Source organism: Lethenteron reissneri, chromosome 33 (assembly GCF_015708825.2).
Source record: "Lethenteron reissneri isolate LAM-NWPU_2019-01 chromosome 33, ASM1570882v1, whole genome shotgun sequence".
In the NCBI taxonomy this organism is placed as follows: domain Eukaryota; kingdom Metazoa; phylum Chordata; class Hyperoartia; order Petromyzontiformes; family Petromyzontidae; genus Lethenteron; species Lethenteron reissneri.
This window is the reverse complement of record NC_083811.1, coordinates 7,883,697-7,900,678: the sequence shown is the minus strand read 5'-3', so window position 1 is coordinate 7,900,678 and position 16,982 is coordinate 7,883,697. Positions and strand designations below refer to the sequence as shown.

Here is a 16,982-nt window from a genome sequence, read left to right as displayed (position 1 = left end):
AGGTAGCTTGGCAATTAAAGCCAAAAAACGCTATGTATTACTAACAAGCGAAATTGAGTTTGTTCTAACATTTTTCTCGTAATACAATTTGCGAATCACAATTAAAATATATGACTGAAATAGCTCTGATTAGCACGGTTGGCAACGTACAGTGGTGAAAGAAGTTCAACATACATACAATTAAAGTGAGCTACAATTATGTGTTTGGCATTGGACATGGCTGGTGATTAACTGAATCAAGGGAGGGGCCCCAAAACTATGACAGCTCCAGGCTCCCATGGAAGCTAAATGTGGTCCTGACCATGGCGTGCCCCGCACTGTGATGCAGGGACAGATCGAGGCGTGGAAGCTCCGAGTGGACGTCCCCACCCTCAATAGCACGGCGAGCTTTGACGACGGCGAGGCCTCGGAGGACATCTCTCTGCCGGCCGTGATGCACATCTCACAGTAAGGCCCTCCGCTCGGTGGTGCTGGACGCGTTGTGAGCAACGGCTCTCTCTCTCTCTCTCGCTCGTGCAGTGGGGAGCAGAGGGCGGGGGGGGGGGCAGCTGTCGACAAGAAATAGTCACTCGGTCGTTTTCTCGATTCCGTGATTCTTGCATGGCTACCGATTGAACGACGACGGTTATCGCATCGCGCGCTTTCAGGTGCGCTTCTGTGGCCGTCTGGAACGCTCTTCTCCTTCCGATATTAGGAAGCCACTGGAGCTATGCACTTTTTAATCTAGATTTAAAATTAATTTTAAAGCTGCTTTTTGTGTTTTGGTTTCTTGTCGTTCCCCACACCGCCGATTAGCACGGTTGGCTATATACGGTGCGAAATAAGTTCACCATGCATACATACTACATACATACTACATACATACAAAATGTAATTTGGGGAGGATATGTCAGTGCCAGGGCTTCATAGTTTTTGTCATGGGATATTTTCCATTGTGTCCCTTCCCTCTCCCTGAGAAACAACCCCCCTTAACGATGAGAGGTAGGGGGCAAGCGAGAATTATTTTCCGGAGCTCAGGCCTTGACAGATCCTGCTGAAATGAAGCCCTGCGTAGGGGTTTGTACGATTATTAAAATTGCGATGGTCGATGCAACAAACCTAACTGAGTATTGCAACACTACAGCTCACGCGTTTATTCAGTGCGCGGGAGATGGGTAATTGAGTAGCAGGTTAGGAGGAAAAATTCGGAAAACATGTGGGTCCTGCATGGAAGCACAAGCCCATGCCTCTTTGTATAAATGGCTATTTTCAACAAGAGCATTATCTTAGAAAATAATCCCAATGACAATCCATTTATTTTTTTTCTTCAGAGAAACTGTCTTTAAAACCTACGCTCTTTTTTTTGCATTCCTAAAGATGATTGTTGCATTCCTTGAGATGATGAATCCTAAAGTTTGTTGTTCCAAGTCTGCAGCCACGAACACACACACACATTGACCATGCTCGATTGATGGGACAATGACAAAATGTGACGCATTACTTTGCCAAACCACAAGTACTCTGCCTTTTAATTTTACATGTTTTTTTTATTTAAAAACTATGTAAAAAAGTGTATAATGTTCTTGTTTACTTATTCACAGTTCGTGTTCACTCGTATAGTTTGTGCAATTTGGAACATTCATTGTACTGCTACCAAACGCATTTTCCGAGAATCAGATGAGTTCAAAAATTAGCGATTCTATATTTTTATAACAATGTAAAATGTCAAGACAATTGTAAATGGATATTCACGTACAAGATGAAATGGTTGTAAAGTTGTCTCTCCCTTGAAATGCCATACACACCACTTTAATATAAAGAATACATCTGAGAACAAGTAATCCTCAAAAAATGTAATCCTATCCTTAATACCATTTAACATATGTATAACTATTAAACTGCCACATTCGAATAAAACTGCCTTAAAAGGCCAAAAATATATCATAGGCGATGGTTTGGCTGATGGCCTTTCCTTACAGCTGGTGAAGAAGAGCCATTGCCTTAAACGTGAGCTATTATATACTTTCCTTTTACTGCATTGTTTTATTGATAAAAAAAATTACTATCAAAACTTTAATATTTTTCTTTACCAGGTAAGGCCGACTGAACTATTCCGCTCTTTTTCAGAAGCAACCTGTCCAAAAATGACAGCCCAAGGAAGTGACTTATCACGTGTAGATTTATAGCAGCCAAATATTCTAAGCGCATGTTGATTCTCAATGTGGGAGGGAAAACTGGAGAACCCGGAGAAAAATCCAGGCAAGCACGGAAATAACATGCAGACTCAATATACAGGCGTCAGGGTCGGGATCGAGCCCACGAACTCCTGCATACCAGGCGCGGGGGATAACATTTATCTACCTTGGTACCCCATCTGCACTACAATGGTCATTGATTGGTTCTTTTGCCCAGTGCTGCAGTTGAGGCAATGGGCAAGTTTCTTATATTTCCCTGCCTCTGTCCACCCAACAGGATAATAGGGGCACCACAGTTGATCGACGGTCGCTGGTTTGTGGGGTTAAACGTGGGTATTCCCACCTCTTCCAAGACATCTGGCCAGTGTTGAAGTGCTCTCCAGAGGAGTTCTCTAGAGCTCCTTCGACTGGAGGCCCTTCAGCCAGCATTGGCATAAGCAAGCAATTGCAGGGCTGCACCTTTACCTTGAGAAGAATAATTGTAATAATGACATGTCATTTATTTATTCAGGAAAACCTCACCGAATTTGAAGACTTTTTTTCAGGAAGGCCATGCATAGTTTTTTTTTTTTCAGCCAATCCGTTTAAATACAAATTTGTGCCTCGAACAAACCCACGCCATTTCTTAACTTGCTGATTCATTTTTAATTTAGATTGGTAGTAGGGTTTTCATTTTGTTGGTATGTATGCGTGTGTGTCTTGGGCTTCGTTCACGCCGTACGTAGCCAACTGCGTATATTGGATTTGGTCCTCAAATATAACATTTACGTACAGCGTTGTGGGATGATGTTGGCATGAATGACGCTATATAAAGTATTATTTACCCTCAAAGGTCTGTACAGATGGGTTCACAAACCCACTTATTATACTGCCATCTCCTGCCTCTTTGGGGTGCAAGCCACTAATCCTTTGTCTCCAAAGTGCTGGATCCACAGGTGTGGGTGCTCCATGCCGTAGTCGTGCCTGGCTAGATCTACTGCAGGAATTCGGTATGGAAAAAAACTCAATATTTCAAGAGCCGCAATGCATGCGGTGAATACGAGACGGTCCTCAATAAATAACGTCCCAAAGCAGTCCTTCAAGAGCAGCGTGAGGCTCCGGAGCCGCAAGGCTGGTGCAAACGCAACGTCAATACGCACCGCTCGAAGTGCAGTGACTTCGTTACGTCAGAAGGTGTCAGAATGGAGCTGCGTTTCACCGTTTCATCGACCTCATTCAGCGCACGTGTGGTACCCGTTCTTGTGTAAAAGAAAAACACAACTTAACAATGGCACCCATACAACAGATTACAAAATGCACCTCCTCTAAAGAAAATATGAACAAATACAATGTACACCATATACTCTCGTTTATTGACGCGAAGTACATCACCGTTTTAATGCCACCACGTAACTGTGTTTCTGAAGACGCGAAATTATAAACACGCCATCGACTTGAGCGCATAAGCAAATCTTGACTTAAAGCTTTCGTGACTACAGGAATTAATATTCTTGGGTCTTTCGGTAAAGTCACGTCGATAGGTTTAAAGAAAATAACAAAAAACTACGACGTTTCGACCGCAACGCAAGCTGTCGTCTTTTATTTTCTTCCTGAAGACGATCGCTTGCGTTGCGATCGAAACGTCGCAGTTATTTTTGTTAAATTATTTTCTTTGAACCTATCTACGTGACTTTACCGAAAGACCCAAGACTACGCATAAGCAAAGAAATGCCATACATTGTGCTCAAACACCATACAAAAAATGCTGCACCATAAATATGCCCGATCCAGGTTTTTTTGCGTGTTCTGCGGGGCTACACATCCTTCTTGGGTGCTGAAAGCTCAGCGTGCACGGTGTGGCATTCGTCGGCAGGGCATGGTTTGGGGCGCCTGTAATTGCTTCCAAGGAATAGGCTACAACTAGTCGGGAGAATGAATGGGCTAATTGTAGCTGCACGCCACTCTGAAATAAGTCACCCTCCTCACCTTGTACTTTTGCGCTTAGGAGCTCGAAAACAAAACTCGAGAGGCAGATTACGCTTTTTTTTCTAAAGTATAGCGCATGAATAACAAAACCGTAGCATGAGGGGAAACGAAAAAAAAAGTTAATATTTTTTGGCAGGCTCACCCAGAGATATCAGTGTGAGACGGAGACACGGTGAAGGTTGCCTCTGGATGAGTCTCTGGCTGTATGGCAAATACGTTTATTATGATGATTTTTTTAGATCCAGTAATTTCAGTACTCAACCACAGTCTTACACTACTCTTATTGCTTTCATTCGACAAACACTGTCGGGAGCTTTATACGTATATTTAATTTCCACTTTCGGTAGGTGTTTGCACATGATTGAAAATGTATTCCCATTAACTTAGCTAACTGTAATACTAAAACACTATACTTTGTATTAACATTATAATACTGACATTTAAAAACCTGTTTATAGGCAATAAACATTTGTTTAGGTGGGTGGTTTTAATGTTACTAATTGTATGGTAATTTTGAAATTTACACCTAAATGCACCATTTCACCCTCCTAATGACTTATTTTTTATACTAGCTACATTTTTAATAGATCTGATCTATGAAGTAATTAGTTAACCAGTGTGAAAATCACAAGTTACACAAACATATAGACTATTGCATTGTCACTGCGAGGGTGGAATTCATTATTCCTAAAAATATAACCCCCTGACTTTTGTGAAATACTTATTCCTGTAACTCATTGAATAGTTTATTTTGGGGGTTTTCGTAACCAGAAACTGTTTACGATAAACATCAGCAGTAATTTCTTGGAATATGTCTGTACGTACGTAAGATTTTTGGTGGACTAAAAAAGCTGAAATGTAAAAATGTATTCACACCGTGTATTGTATATTGATACTGAACACGCAATATTGAAACTCCATACCCCATTTAAAGGGACATGGAAAATGATACCTGTATTATTCCTTGTTATTCTGCACGTGATGACACGTGTAACATTACAAACAAAGCTTTTCATTTTCAGCAAAGTGATTGCTAGCTGAACAATTACAATCTCTGATAAGTGTTGATAGGTATTATAATTGCTCGTAAATCTTGTTTCTATTGTGTTCTTTAACAAACAAAAATCATGACAATTAAACTCATGGTACTGTGTGCCATATCCTAATTACAACATTGTTTATTGTGTTTGTAAACTCTGGCTTCTCCGGACTGTTCAAAGTACCGTAATATTCAGCAAGTAGCCCCTTATTAAAACAAAGATTCTGTACAAATTATGAGTAGGAGTTGTGAGATCTATTTAATGATTTGTTCAGGACATATAACCATGTGCACTTGTTGGGTTAGGCTTGTAAACGAAATTATGCCTTGCTGAGGCAACATGTAAGCATTATTTATTAAGCTGATGATTAAAGTAGTTGAAGGCTTAAACATTACTTTGGCCCATCGACCAGGATTAATTGCATGGTAATGATGGAAGGGTTATTAAAATGTTGTTTTTTTTACAGTTTAGTCAGCATGTTCATGTCTATCTTTAATAGACTTTTCTTGGATTTATTATGCACCAAAAATTTGGGCATTATTATTCATACAATTAATCGGACAATTCGTGTTGAAAGTTACAATTCCACTTTTTTTTTTAATCCCTCGTATTAAAATGTTTGGATTTTTTTTAAAATTCTGGTTTATAATTATTAGTTTACATAAACGTTTGTTGTACTTGTTTGTCAAACATTTTTAGTAGTAACACAACAAATAAAAACCAGAAAAACCTAATCGTGTACTGTAACTACATTTATAATATTCTCATTACATACGTGGTGGATTTGGAAGGCCACCATCCAGCCATGATGGTGATTATTACATATTTGCAGCAGATCTATTATACGTGTTTTTTTTTCTTAAAAAATCCCATGTTTCACCGAGATGATGTTTATTGTTTCATATGAGATCTATTGTTACTTAGATTTGTAATTGCCACGATATAACAGCGGCTTATTGGTAAAATCGATGGATGTTTATGTTATGTGGAACTGAATTTATAGGGTGTACTTTTTAAGTTAGTGTCCCAGCAGTGAACCTGACTTGTTTTTTTCTTTTGGACGTAAAAACATCAGGCTTATCGTGATGAATGCAGACAGATAAGACCATCCCAGGCCATTGGCCAAATTCAATGTCAGCATCCCACAATCTGATATCTCTAAAGACAAACAACACTGCAGGCAATTAGGTGAAGAAAATGGCCCTTGTATAGTTCAGTGCAATCATAAACAATTATGAGCAAAATGAAAATAAAGAATACAAAAAAATCTGAAAATGTATCTCAAGCCTAATCTCTCTTTATTGGCCGATGTCTACATTTTTATATTTGTGTTGTAATTTTCTGCAGCAGCAGTCCAAGCAAAAAAAATGTATTTGTTTTGGAATTTATTTCCAAGTAATTTTTTTTTTAACTGCCTTAAGTTAAGCTTGTACTCCTACTGCTAAAGACCATACAATGAAAACAGTCTCCTTTAGGGTTAAACGCTGCCTCTGTGGTGCCACACAATGGCATTTAGTGAGTGTTTTTTGGGGTTTACGACGTCGTCGTGAGCAATCGAGGCTGAACTGGAGAGAGCAAGTCGGGCATGGGTCATTAAAAAAAATACCCTTAGGTGTGGTCAGTCTGGATCAGTTGCCTTTTATAAACTGCTGTTTGGGTGTATCAGACGATGGTTTGTTTGTGTAGCTTGGGCGGGTGTGTGGGGTGGCCTTAAGTTACCCAGGTGTGTGCTGGAAAGAAAAGCAGAATAACACGTTTGTTTGGTAGCATTTTTCACTTACAAAACAACCGTTATTTGGTAAAGAGTTCAACCGACGGGGGGCAGGTGGGGGGGGAGCCTTGTGGCATTTAAAAATTTGCTTGAATTTTCCAATTTTCAACTTTATTGTTAATTTTAAAAGTTAATACACAAAGAAATGTTTTGTTGACATCCGACATTTGCAGTGACTATACGGGACGTGTGCATTCGGGGTTTTATCGGGGAGCGGTGCCACAGTGATCAGATAATGCGCTGCTGTCGTGGTTGCTCAAGTTAATTTCCTGCCAATGGCATTTGGAATCTAAAACTGGCCTGGGCCTCCGCCAGGTCAAATCAGCATAAAATACATAACTTTTATGGTGTGTAGACACCAACACTGGGGAGACAAAGTTGGCTGAGCTGGGGCATTGAGGTTATGACCATACCACCTCCCTGTGTGCTTGTGCTGGTCTATATAATAGATGCCCTTCTAGGAAGACTTGGAAAAGTATTTTTTTGTGTCCACAATATGAGGGTTTTTGGGTTAGATCGCGTAAATATAAAAGCGTCGTTAAACCCACCACTACACGACACAGCCAATTCGTAAAGTTTGTCACGTAAACAAAATATGCCAATTCGTGACTAGTACAGCACACTGGTGGTTTAGAGAATAAACCCACAGAATTTATAATTCAAGTACGACGTTTCGCCAGTAATTACAATTAGCATTGGCAAACGTGACATTTATATTTACGCGATCTAACCTAAAAAACGCTATTATGGATATTGGTCGCGAAAGCCTATGTGTTAAACTTGTTTTTGTCTTTGCTAATACGCTACACCTTTTTGTGACATTGTACTAGTCCGTTGACGAAATATAGCGCTGCATTTATTGTACCCATGTTAAAATAAACCAATTATCCCTGCTACATTTTGCAATTGTCAGACCACTGTGGGCAAGAAAAGGGTAAGTGAAGTGGAACAGCTGACTGTGTGGGTGACTTGGCATTGAGGAGATTTTGTCCTACTGTGGGTAACTTGGCAGAGAAAGCCATTCACTCGGGACGATTTGGCTGGTTATGCTTTGACGTGCCTCAAGACAAAAGGAAATTCTTATATCAGACATGGATTCGGTGGACAGGAGAGGCTGCTGCACTCCGTGCAAACCCGTCAACAATGTGACCTTCAATACATTGTTTGTGAATATACTTTGTTACTTTATTCCATAGCAGGGCTGTACCACAGGAATGTGTTGTTTACAACATACAACTGTATGTGGGTTTATGCGAGATTACTTTTTATTCGATGTCGATCTCTTCATATACATTTTATTTTCTGAGAAAATAAGGGGATTTCTGCACGTGATTTTGACTTGTGATAAGCTTTCTGAGAAAATGCCCACGAAAAACCTGAGTTGCATTGCGTAGTAAGTGTTAATACTTTTATGAAGAACTTTCATTGCACAGAGTGACGGGAAGCTGCAAAGATTTGCAATGATTTTGTTATAGCTGCACGATGTTTGTTGTAATGTACTGCACACACTGAAGGTGTAATTAACACCTACATCGAATTATGTAATTGAACACTTTATTAAGCCGTCTTCATCGTTTATACACTTGCGTTACTGAAGTAAAATAAATGACTACATCTTTATATTTCGGTGGTGAGCAAATATACAATCGGTGTCTTTGTATTAGCGATATGAACTGCACTGTGGTGTAACTAAGTTGTCCAGATAATCCCTTATCACATAAGATGTGTTAACCTCCTCCGTTTCATATCAGCAACCAGCAATGAGCACCACATCCCATTTGGCCCAATGGATATTTCTGAAGGCCCGTGTCTCAGTTTACATTTCTTGTATGTTTGTATCACAACAATTGTAGTTATTGAACAGCTCTGTGTCATTCCACAGTGATCAGTGCAAATCGGTGTGAAGATGGAGACAGAACCAGTTCAGATATCAATAACTGATGTTGACTTTGGCCAGGGATCAAACTCACATTGCTAGGTTCATAGCGCAGTGTGCAAACTCCTGCACCACCATTCTACCCAGTTTATGTGTAATTCGTACAGTTGCGTATTTTGGATCTTTAACAAATATGTTATATGATAAGCGAATAACATATTCCTTAAAAGTGTGTCTTCGTGTTGAAACAGGAAAGCAATGCAGTAAACATGTACTCTTTCCGCCTGAGCGTCTCATAGCAAGCGAGTCACCCCGTGTTAAAGAGACGCCTGATGCAGATTAAGATTAGACCCTATGTCAGAAGAAAGAAAGCTAAAAACGTTGGGTATATGTCAGCGAGCCGCTTTTGCCTTTGATTACAGCATCGCTTAAGACAGGAGCTGTTTTCAAAGGGGGGGGGGACCCTGATGTGCTTTGTCTGGAATCCAAGCCGTTGCTCTCAGCCGCCAGAACCCACCGTTTTGCGTCTGATCCTTCCCGTGCCACAGCGCGGGACACGAGACAGAGCCGTGCGCTGCTCGGGGGGCTGCTTGTGCCGTAGCGTGCGTCTGGTTTTGCGACGGGTTGCGAGCAGAGGGGTTTCGCTTGAAAGACAACGACCGCTGGGAATCTCTCCCTCTCTCTCTCCGTGAGCTCATCTCGTCGCGTTGACGCGGACTCCTCTCGTGCTCGCGAGCATCCTGCGCTCGTCTGGGACGAGATTCAGCGACGCTTGTGATTCATTGCGCGGTTTTAATCTATAACTTCATTTTTATCCATTACCACATTCTCACTGTAAGACACAGGAATGCATTCAAATATGTTTTAAATAAAGAAACACCGTTAGCTTTATGAAAGGCAATATGCATCGTAGACATATTATTGTTATTTACTGTCATCTTTTTGCTTTTTAAAAACTTTTCAACTCTTTGAGGGTAGAGTGGTCGCGATAAAAAAAATATAATAAATCCTCCAAAGTTGCAGAGCAAACCATTCCACTCCCAACATCAGCCTCCAATGCACCCCCACCCCCTCAGGGTTTAAGCTGTGGCTGGGTATGAGTTACGAAGAGATACATAGCCAGAGATGGGTATCAGGCGGCAGACTGATAAGCTGTAAGTGAAATTGCTGAGTGAATAGACCTGGTGGCGACAAAGTAATTGGAAATGTCGACAGAGGTTGGGCAAAACGTATTGCTCTCCTTTGTTGCCGTCCGATTTTGGACAGCAAAAATAACCTTTCTATGCACTGAAGCTCTTTTATTGCTGCATCTCGAGACTTGCAATTACTATCCAGTATGTGGACCAGAGGTGTATAGTAACAACAAATCCCTGCATAAAACATTGAAGATAAAGGTCATTGCTTTTTTTGGTTACAGCCTGACGACATCATTGGATGAAGCGGTGGTGCAGTAAATAACACCTACGTGACTTTACCGAAAAAACTACTTTACCGAAAAAACCTAAGAATATGCCTTGCAGTCACAAAAGCTTCAAATCTAGAATTAATACCCTCTACGGGGAGGAATTTCACCTATAATTAATTTTTTACCTACGTGACTTTACCGAAAAAACCTGAGAAGATAACACACTGTTATAAACCCAGGAATCCTGAACGTGATTCCCGTCCATGACTAACATCGGTAGCGAGTGATATCCTACACCATCCTGTGGAGACCAGCATAGTTGAAGTGTGGTCGAAATAGCCGCCATAACCGTTAAAGCTTGGGGATGCGTTGATCCAACCTGGGATTGACAAAGAACTGTAAATCTCGATTTAAAGCTTTCGTGACTGCAGGGATTCATCTTCTTGGTTCTTTCGGTAAAGTCACGTAGAATGGAAATAATAAAATAATAAAAATACAAATAAAACATAATAAAATAATATAATAAAATAATATAAGAATAAAATATTTAATGTTTTATTTTTATTATTTTATTATTTCCATTCTACGTGAATTTATAGAAAGAACCAAGAAGATGAACTGTAAATCATTTGGATAGTTTTTTACTATACTGCATCGAACAAAAATCTTTTTTTAAAAAATGCAGTGTGTTTTTGTTTTGCACCATTAGTTTGCTGGCACATGTACATGTATAGCAGTTTTCAATACACTGCTGGATGATGGCCTCCCCACGCTGTACGGTCGTGGAGATTATTTGAACACCCTGGTCCAGTGGCAGTCAGCGACGGCGGAAAGCATAGACTTGGTTGCATAGAAGTACAGCACAACAAAAGATTTTGCTGCAGCACTGCCTTCTGATGCGCACCACATAACTTAGCCTATAATACCTGTTATGCATGGCGGTCGCCCATCCAAGCACTAACCGGGCCCAGTCACCTTTTGAAATTTGATGAGAGTGGGCATATTCGATGCGTTTTGGTGAGAGGGAACATTAGTACATTTAGAGTTGAGTGTGTTTGGATGTTTTCTGGTTAGTCAAACACTCTTGGTATCTTTCGATTTAAAGCTTTCGTGACTGCAGGGAAATAATAAAATAATAAAAATTAAACATAATAAAATAATTCTCACGACGTTTCGGCCACAACGCAAGCAGCCGTCCTCAGGTGAAGAACAGGTCTGTCGGGAAGACAGCGTCTGAATGAAAAGAACAGGTCTGTCGGGAAGACAGCGTCTGAATGGTTTTTCATTCAGACGCTGTCTTCCCGACAGACCTGTTCTTCACCTGAGGACGGCTGCTTGCGTTGTGGCCGAAACGTCGTGAGAATTATTTTATTATGTTTTATTTTTATTATTTTATTATTTCCCTTCTACGTGACTTTACCGAAAGAACCAAGAAGACTCTTGGTATCGTTTGATATGTGCAAATGGGTACTCCCTGGGTCCCACTGCCGTAGCCGTCTGCTGTGCGGTAAGTTGGTATACACAGTACAACTTTTGTCTACCCTGATTACGTTTCCCTTCCGTTGAGTGAGTTTTAACATTCGTACAGCTGATGGTGTCTGTAGACAATGTAAGGAATAGAGCCTTATGCTTTCTATTTATATTCCACATTGTCTTATTGGTTTCCAGGTTTACGTGAAGGACTTCAGGTGGCAGTCCTTTGTTTATTCGTGAGTGTTTAAAACTCCGTTTATTTTTCTTTGGGTTATTGTTTTCTAACAATACGCATTGTTTTTTTGTAGGTTGACAGAATCCCACAAGATTGCCATAAGGGTTATTCGAAGAATGCAGTATTTTGTAGCAAGGAGTAAATTTCAGGTGAGTTAAGCACAAAAAACACATACACATTTTAAAACAAATCCAATGTGTATCTGTGATTCCCCAATTGCCAATGATGAAATAATCGTTATGCTGCCTTCTCTGGATTATAAGATGCTCTGGAAAGTAAGATGCAACCCAACATTCGTACAAATCTGGTCACACACAAACACAGCTACCGGATTGTAAGACGCTTCTCCCAACTTTTGCAATCAAACACAGGGGGGGGGGGGGCGGGGTGTCGTTATCTGGAGAATAGGGTTACACATTTAGAACATAAAATAATTAGATAGTGTAAAACTTCTGGCTTTTTATACGGACTTGGATGGGTTTTAACCAAGTAAACCTTAAACAAACAAAAATTATCCCACACAAATCCAGATGGTCCGATTGCGATTTCTCTCTTGTTGTGCAAAGAGTCTCCACCCCTGCGTCTCGCTACGAACCTACACATATCATCCACACCATCACCGCTCTACTCATCGCCAGCATCTCACTAGAGTCGCTACGCTCGCATATATACCGAATATTGATTACGTGCATTGAATGATTGTATTTGTACATGTTTGTACATGTTTGTACATGTTGTACATGTTTGTTATGGTTTCACATAATCTCTGCAGCCACTAGAGGTGCTAATATTCGCCCAATAAAATATTTTTTTATATCTCAAATCAAATCGCGATCCCGATTTATGACAGCTATCAAGAAAGGGGTGAATTCTTCCACGAAAAATGTATAGCTTGTATTAATAGTATTACATACTTAAAACAACGTATGATTAATGTGCATAACGCTCACATTTTTATTAAAATTTTGATAGGAAAGCATTCTTTTTTTTATTTCAAACTGAAAAAAACTGTTTGCGCACGTGTGTGTTAGCGTGTGCACACACATCAGGGTCGTGAGCATTGTGGCTGTATAAATAAGATAAAACATGAATTCTGTAAGAGCATGTAATGGAAATAACTCTGTGGGGTCAATTCTAGGAACGTACACAAGTGCTTGTATTCCCACTGTGCTGGGCATATTAAAATGCATCCATGTAATGCATAGGAAATGCATTGTCTCACTGCTCGGCGTGCATGTGTTACGTATTATAAACGTTTGCATTTTTGTAAATCCACTGCTGGATGACGGCCTGCACACCACGTACCTCTTGGGAGACATTTTTCCATGCTTCACCGCGCTGATCGGTGTGGGTTGTTGAATACTAGAAGCACAGAAGTACAGTACAACATATTATTGGGTCTTTCGGTAAAGTCACGCAGATAGGTTCAAAGAAAATAATAGAAAGTAACAGAAAACTACGACGTTTTATTTTCCTGAAGACGACCACTTGCGTTGCGATCGAAACGTCGTAATTTTTTGTTATTTTTTATTATTTTCTTTGAACCTATCTACGTGACTTTACCGAAAGACCCAAAAATATGAATTCCTGCAGTCACGAAAGCTTTAAGTACAGTACAACAATGTTGTGCACTGCCCTCTGCTGCCCACCATATAGTCTTTGCAGCCTATTTAAAGTTGTTGTGCATAATGGTCACACATCCAAGCACTATAAAGACTCAAATCTGCTTAGGTTCTGATATGTGCTGTGATCAGGAACATGTATTGGTGATGTTCTCATTGGTACCCAATGAGCAAAATCTGTAATGCTCATTGAAAAGTGAGTCAAGCCAATACACTAATGACAAATTCTGGTTTCAGGCCTTTAAATTCACCTTCACTTTGCATATGGGCTATACCCTCCAGCAACCAAGCGACTATAATGTAGAATATCTCAGCATTGAGTACTAAAACATGACTGGTTAATGTGTTTATCATTGGAATGCTGCCAGATTTGCACACTTGACACGCATTCTAGAGGTTCACAGGTCTGATCTCCCGGCACGGCAGTTAAAACAATGGGCAGGTTTCTTAAATTCTAGATTTGAAGTTTTCGTGATTGCAAGGATCCGTACTCTTTGTTGCTTTCAGTAAAGTCACGTAGGTAAAAAATAAAATAAAAGTAGACAAATCAATAAAAGTATATTAAATCACGACGTTTCGATTGCAACACAAGCAATCATCAGATGATTGCTTGTGTTGCAATTTTTATTTCAATTTTTATCTCTTATTTTTATTTTATTGTATTTTTTACCTACGTGACTTTATCGAAAGAACCAAAGAGTATGGTTTTCTTGAACCCACCTATCTCACTTTGCTTATGGCAGCAATATAAATAAGTGCATTACCGTTAGTCGATAGACGGATCAACGTGGAACAGTAGGCCAAGGTTCACTCTCTCTCACTCTGTCTCTTAGAGGATCCCTCGAGTGGGGAGACGTACTATGAGCGGAATGGACAAGCACTTTCAGGGCTGCACCTTTACCGGTGTTTCTCGTTGAGCAGGGCTTGTGTGTTTTGTCGTGGTGATTGGGGAGTGTTGTGTTTTGGGGCTGTTGATACTGTTCTTTCCATTGTGCCTGTGGCTATCGAATGTGCAATTTTATTGAGCGACTGTGTTCACTTGGTGTGGTCTGGGACCGTTTTTGTTTTTATGCCTTTCCCAAGCTTGCAGTTAGTGTCGAAAAATCGGCATGCATTTATGTACTTTTGCAATTTGGCCTTGTATACTTTATGTTTATTAATTTACTTATTTTTCGTTACTTGCCTACCTTTTCTCTATTATGTACTCCTATCGTTGTTTGTTGTTGTAACTTGCTGACCCGCCCCCACTGGGCATCTGTGACACAGAGCTTCATAGCTCATCAGATTCCTCCTCCAGTGTTAAACAGAGATACCGATTCTGATATTGCAGCAAGCCAAGAAACCCTACGACGTGAGGGACGTGATAGAGCAGTACTCGCAAGGACATGTCAATATGATGGTGCGAATCAAAGAGCTGCAGCGCAGGTTAAGCTCAACTCCCCCCACACACACACTCCTCACTCCCCTCCCCGCCCCCCTGTTTATTAAACGTTCAAGTAAGTACCTGTTCACTTTCAGGTTTAACTAAGCTTTGATTTGGATTGCTGAGTTTCAGTTCCCATTAACTTTTCGATGACCCAGCCTCCAAATAGTATTTTTTTTCAATGTCTGAGGTTTTTTTTCTCTTTTATTGCCATTTGAGCTTTGATTAAAGGCCTTGTTTTCTTCTTTATTTTGTTTAAGCTACGTATCCACAATTTCAGTTCAATTATTTGTACGCACCATTTACAATTGTAACGAGGTTTTCGTTTTCCATGGTTGTTTCCCAGTGATACTTCTCGTGTGACTCCCTTGTGCCTCTCGCTTGTCACAGCGATGACTAATGTTGGATGCCTAGCCCTTTAATCAAATCTTTCATCTGAGCAGTCACATTCGGCATAAAATAATCCTATTTAACTATTTTTTTTTGCTTTCAACTCATACTATTTTACACATCCATTCCTGTGTATTAAATAAAATGGCAACACAAAAGTTTACGGCAAATAATTATTTATCGTAACCTAAAAGGTTTTGGTTTGAGTTAACATTGAACTGCCTGCACAAGTAGCCAACATTAATGAATTATTATTCGGCATTTAATAACGAATCAATTAATGGATTGAAATGAATACACGGATCTAACTGTGCGTGTGCAAATTGGTTATTTTAGATTGGTGTATTTCGTATGTAATCAGGTTATGTGACCCCTGCAGCTACTAGAGGCATTACAATAACCACAAATTGTGTTGCCTCCGAAACGTCGTGATTTTTATTTTATTTTACTTTTTAATGTTTTTACCTACGTGACTTTACCGAAAAAACCTAAGAATATGAATCATTGCAGTCACGAAAGCTTCAAATCTAGAATTAATGCCCTAAAACATAAAAAGTCACTTCTTCAATAGATTCTCAATCCCGAATTGTGTAAATGCATTGCATCACGAGGGTGCAGGTGAGGTGAATCGATTCAGGCCGAGTAATTATGTTGCATGGGGCCTTGCACAAACAAATGGACATGTTTTTTGTCTAATTTAACTGCATTCTACTCCATCGCTGCTTTTCGTCCATGCAGTGACATATACGTGCCTTTGTGGTATCACACTAAAAAGTCCTAACCGAACTGAGGTGAATGCTAAAAGGAAAACAGCATTGTTACCTAAAATTCAACAAACGTGTTGTGTATTTTCAATTAAATCTTACACTTTGTCTGTATTAGTATGTGATAATATGTAAAATGTAAATGTTTTTTTTTATATTTTTTGCTAAACCACCCTTCCGGCCTTCCCCCACAGGCTGGATCACTCACTGGGTAAACCCAACATGTTTCTGTCAGGCAAGTCAATATTTTATTACCGACAAAGGCTATTAACAAAACAGACGTGTGAATATACAGACAGTTTTGGTATAACGTTGCTTTTTTTCTTGAAAGAAAAATGTTTTTTTACAACTGCATAATTCCAATGCCAAAAAGGACTTGGTTAACGATGCATGCTTAAAAAGGCCTCTTGGCCAAGTGACGGGATTTTTTTGTTCTATATGTTTATAAACAGAGAAGGGGAAAGATCGAAGCAAGTATACCATTGGAGCAAGACTGGACAGAGTGGAAGAGAAGGTATATTATTTTACAATTGTGCCTTCATGGAATGATCTCTTCATAAAATCGTTGACATTTAAGAAGCCGCGCACACATGTTTTTCAAAAAGATGTTTTTAAAATGCATGCGCCTTTTTTGAAATGCTGCGTGTTGTGCAGTGGACTTTTCGAGAGAGAAAAAATGTAATTGAGATGGATGTTGAAATGTTTTGAAAACGTACTTAGAAACGTACGTGGTTAAATATGCTGATGTGAGTACTACGTATGAAAAAACGTGACCTGTTTGACCTCATGGACAACAGTACAGTATGTATGTTCTTGGTGAGTAACCGTAAAATACTCAACACAT

The 16,982-nt window shown here is 39.8% G+C and overlaps 1 protein-coding gene across 1 annotated transcript in view; it reads left to right on the top strand.

The window, feature by feature from the left end:
- Positions 1-16,982, top strand: part of LOC133350277 (potassium voltage-gated channel subfamily KQT member 1-like) — a 74,264-nt gene that overhangs the window by 43,506 nt on the left and 13,776 nt on the right. Inside the window, 6 exon segments of the mRNA XM_061564454.1 lie at positions 329-363; positions 365-447; positions 12,013-12,088; positions 14,892-14,986; positions 16,333-16,373; positions 16,591-16,652. Coding sequence (XP_061420438.1) covers positions 329-363; positions 365-447; positions 12,013-12,088; positions 14,892-14,986; positions 16,333-16,373; positions 16,591-16,652 — 392 coding nt within the window.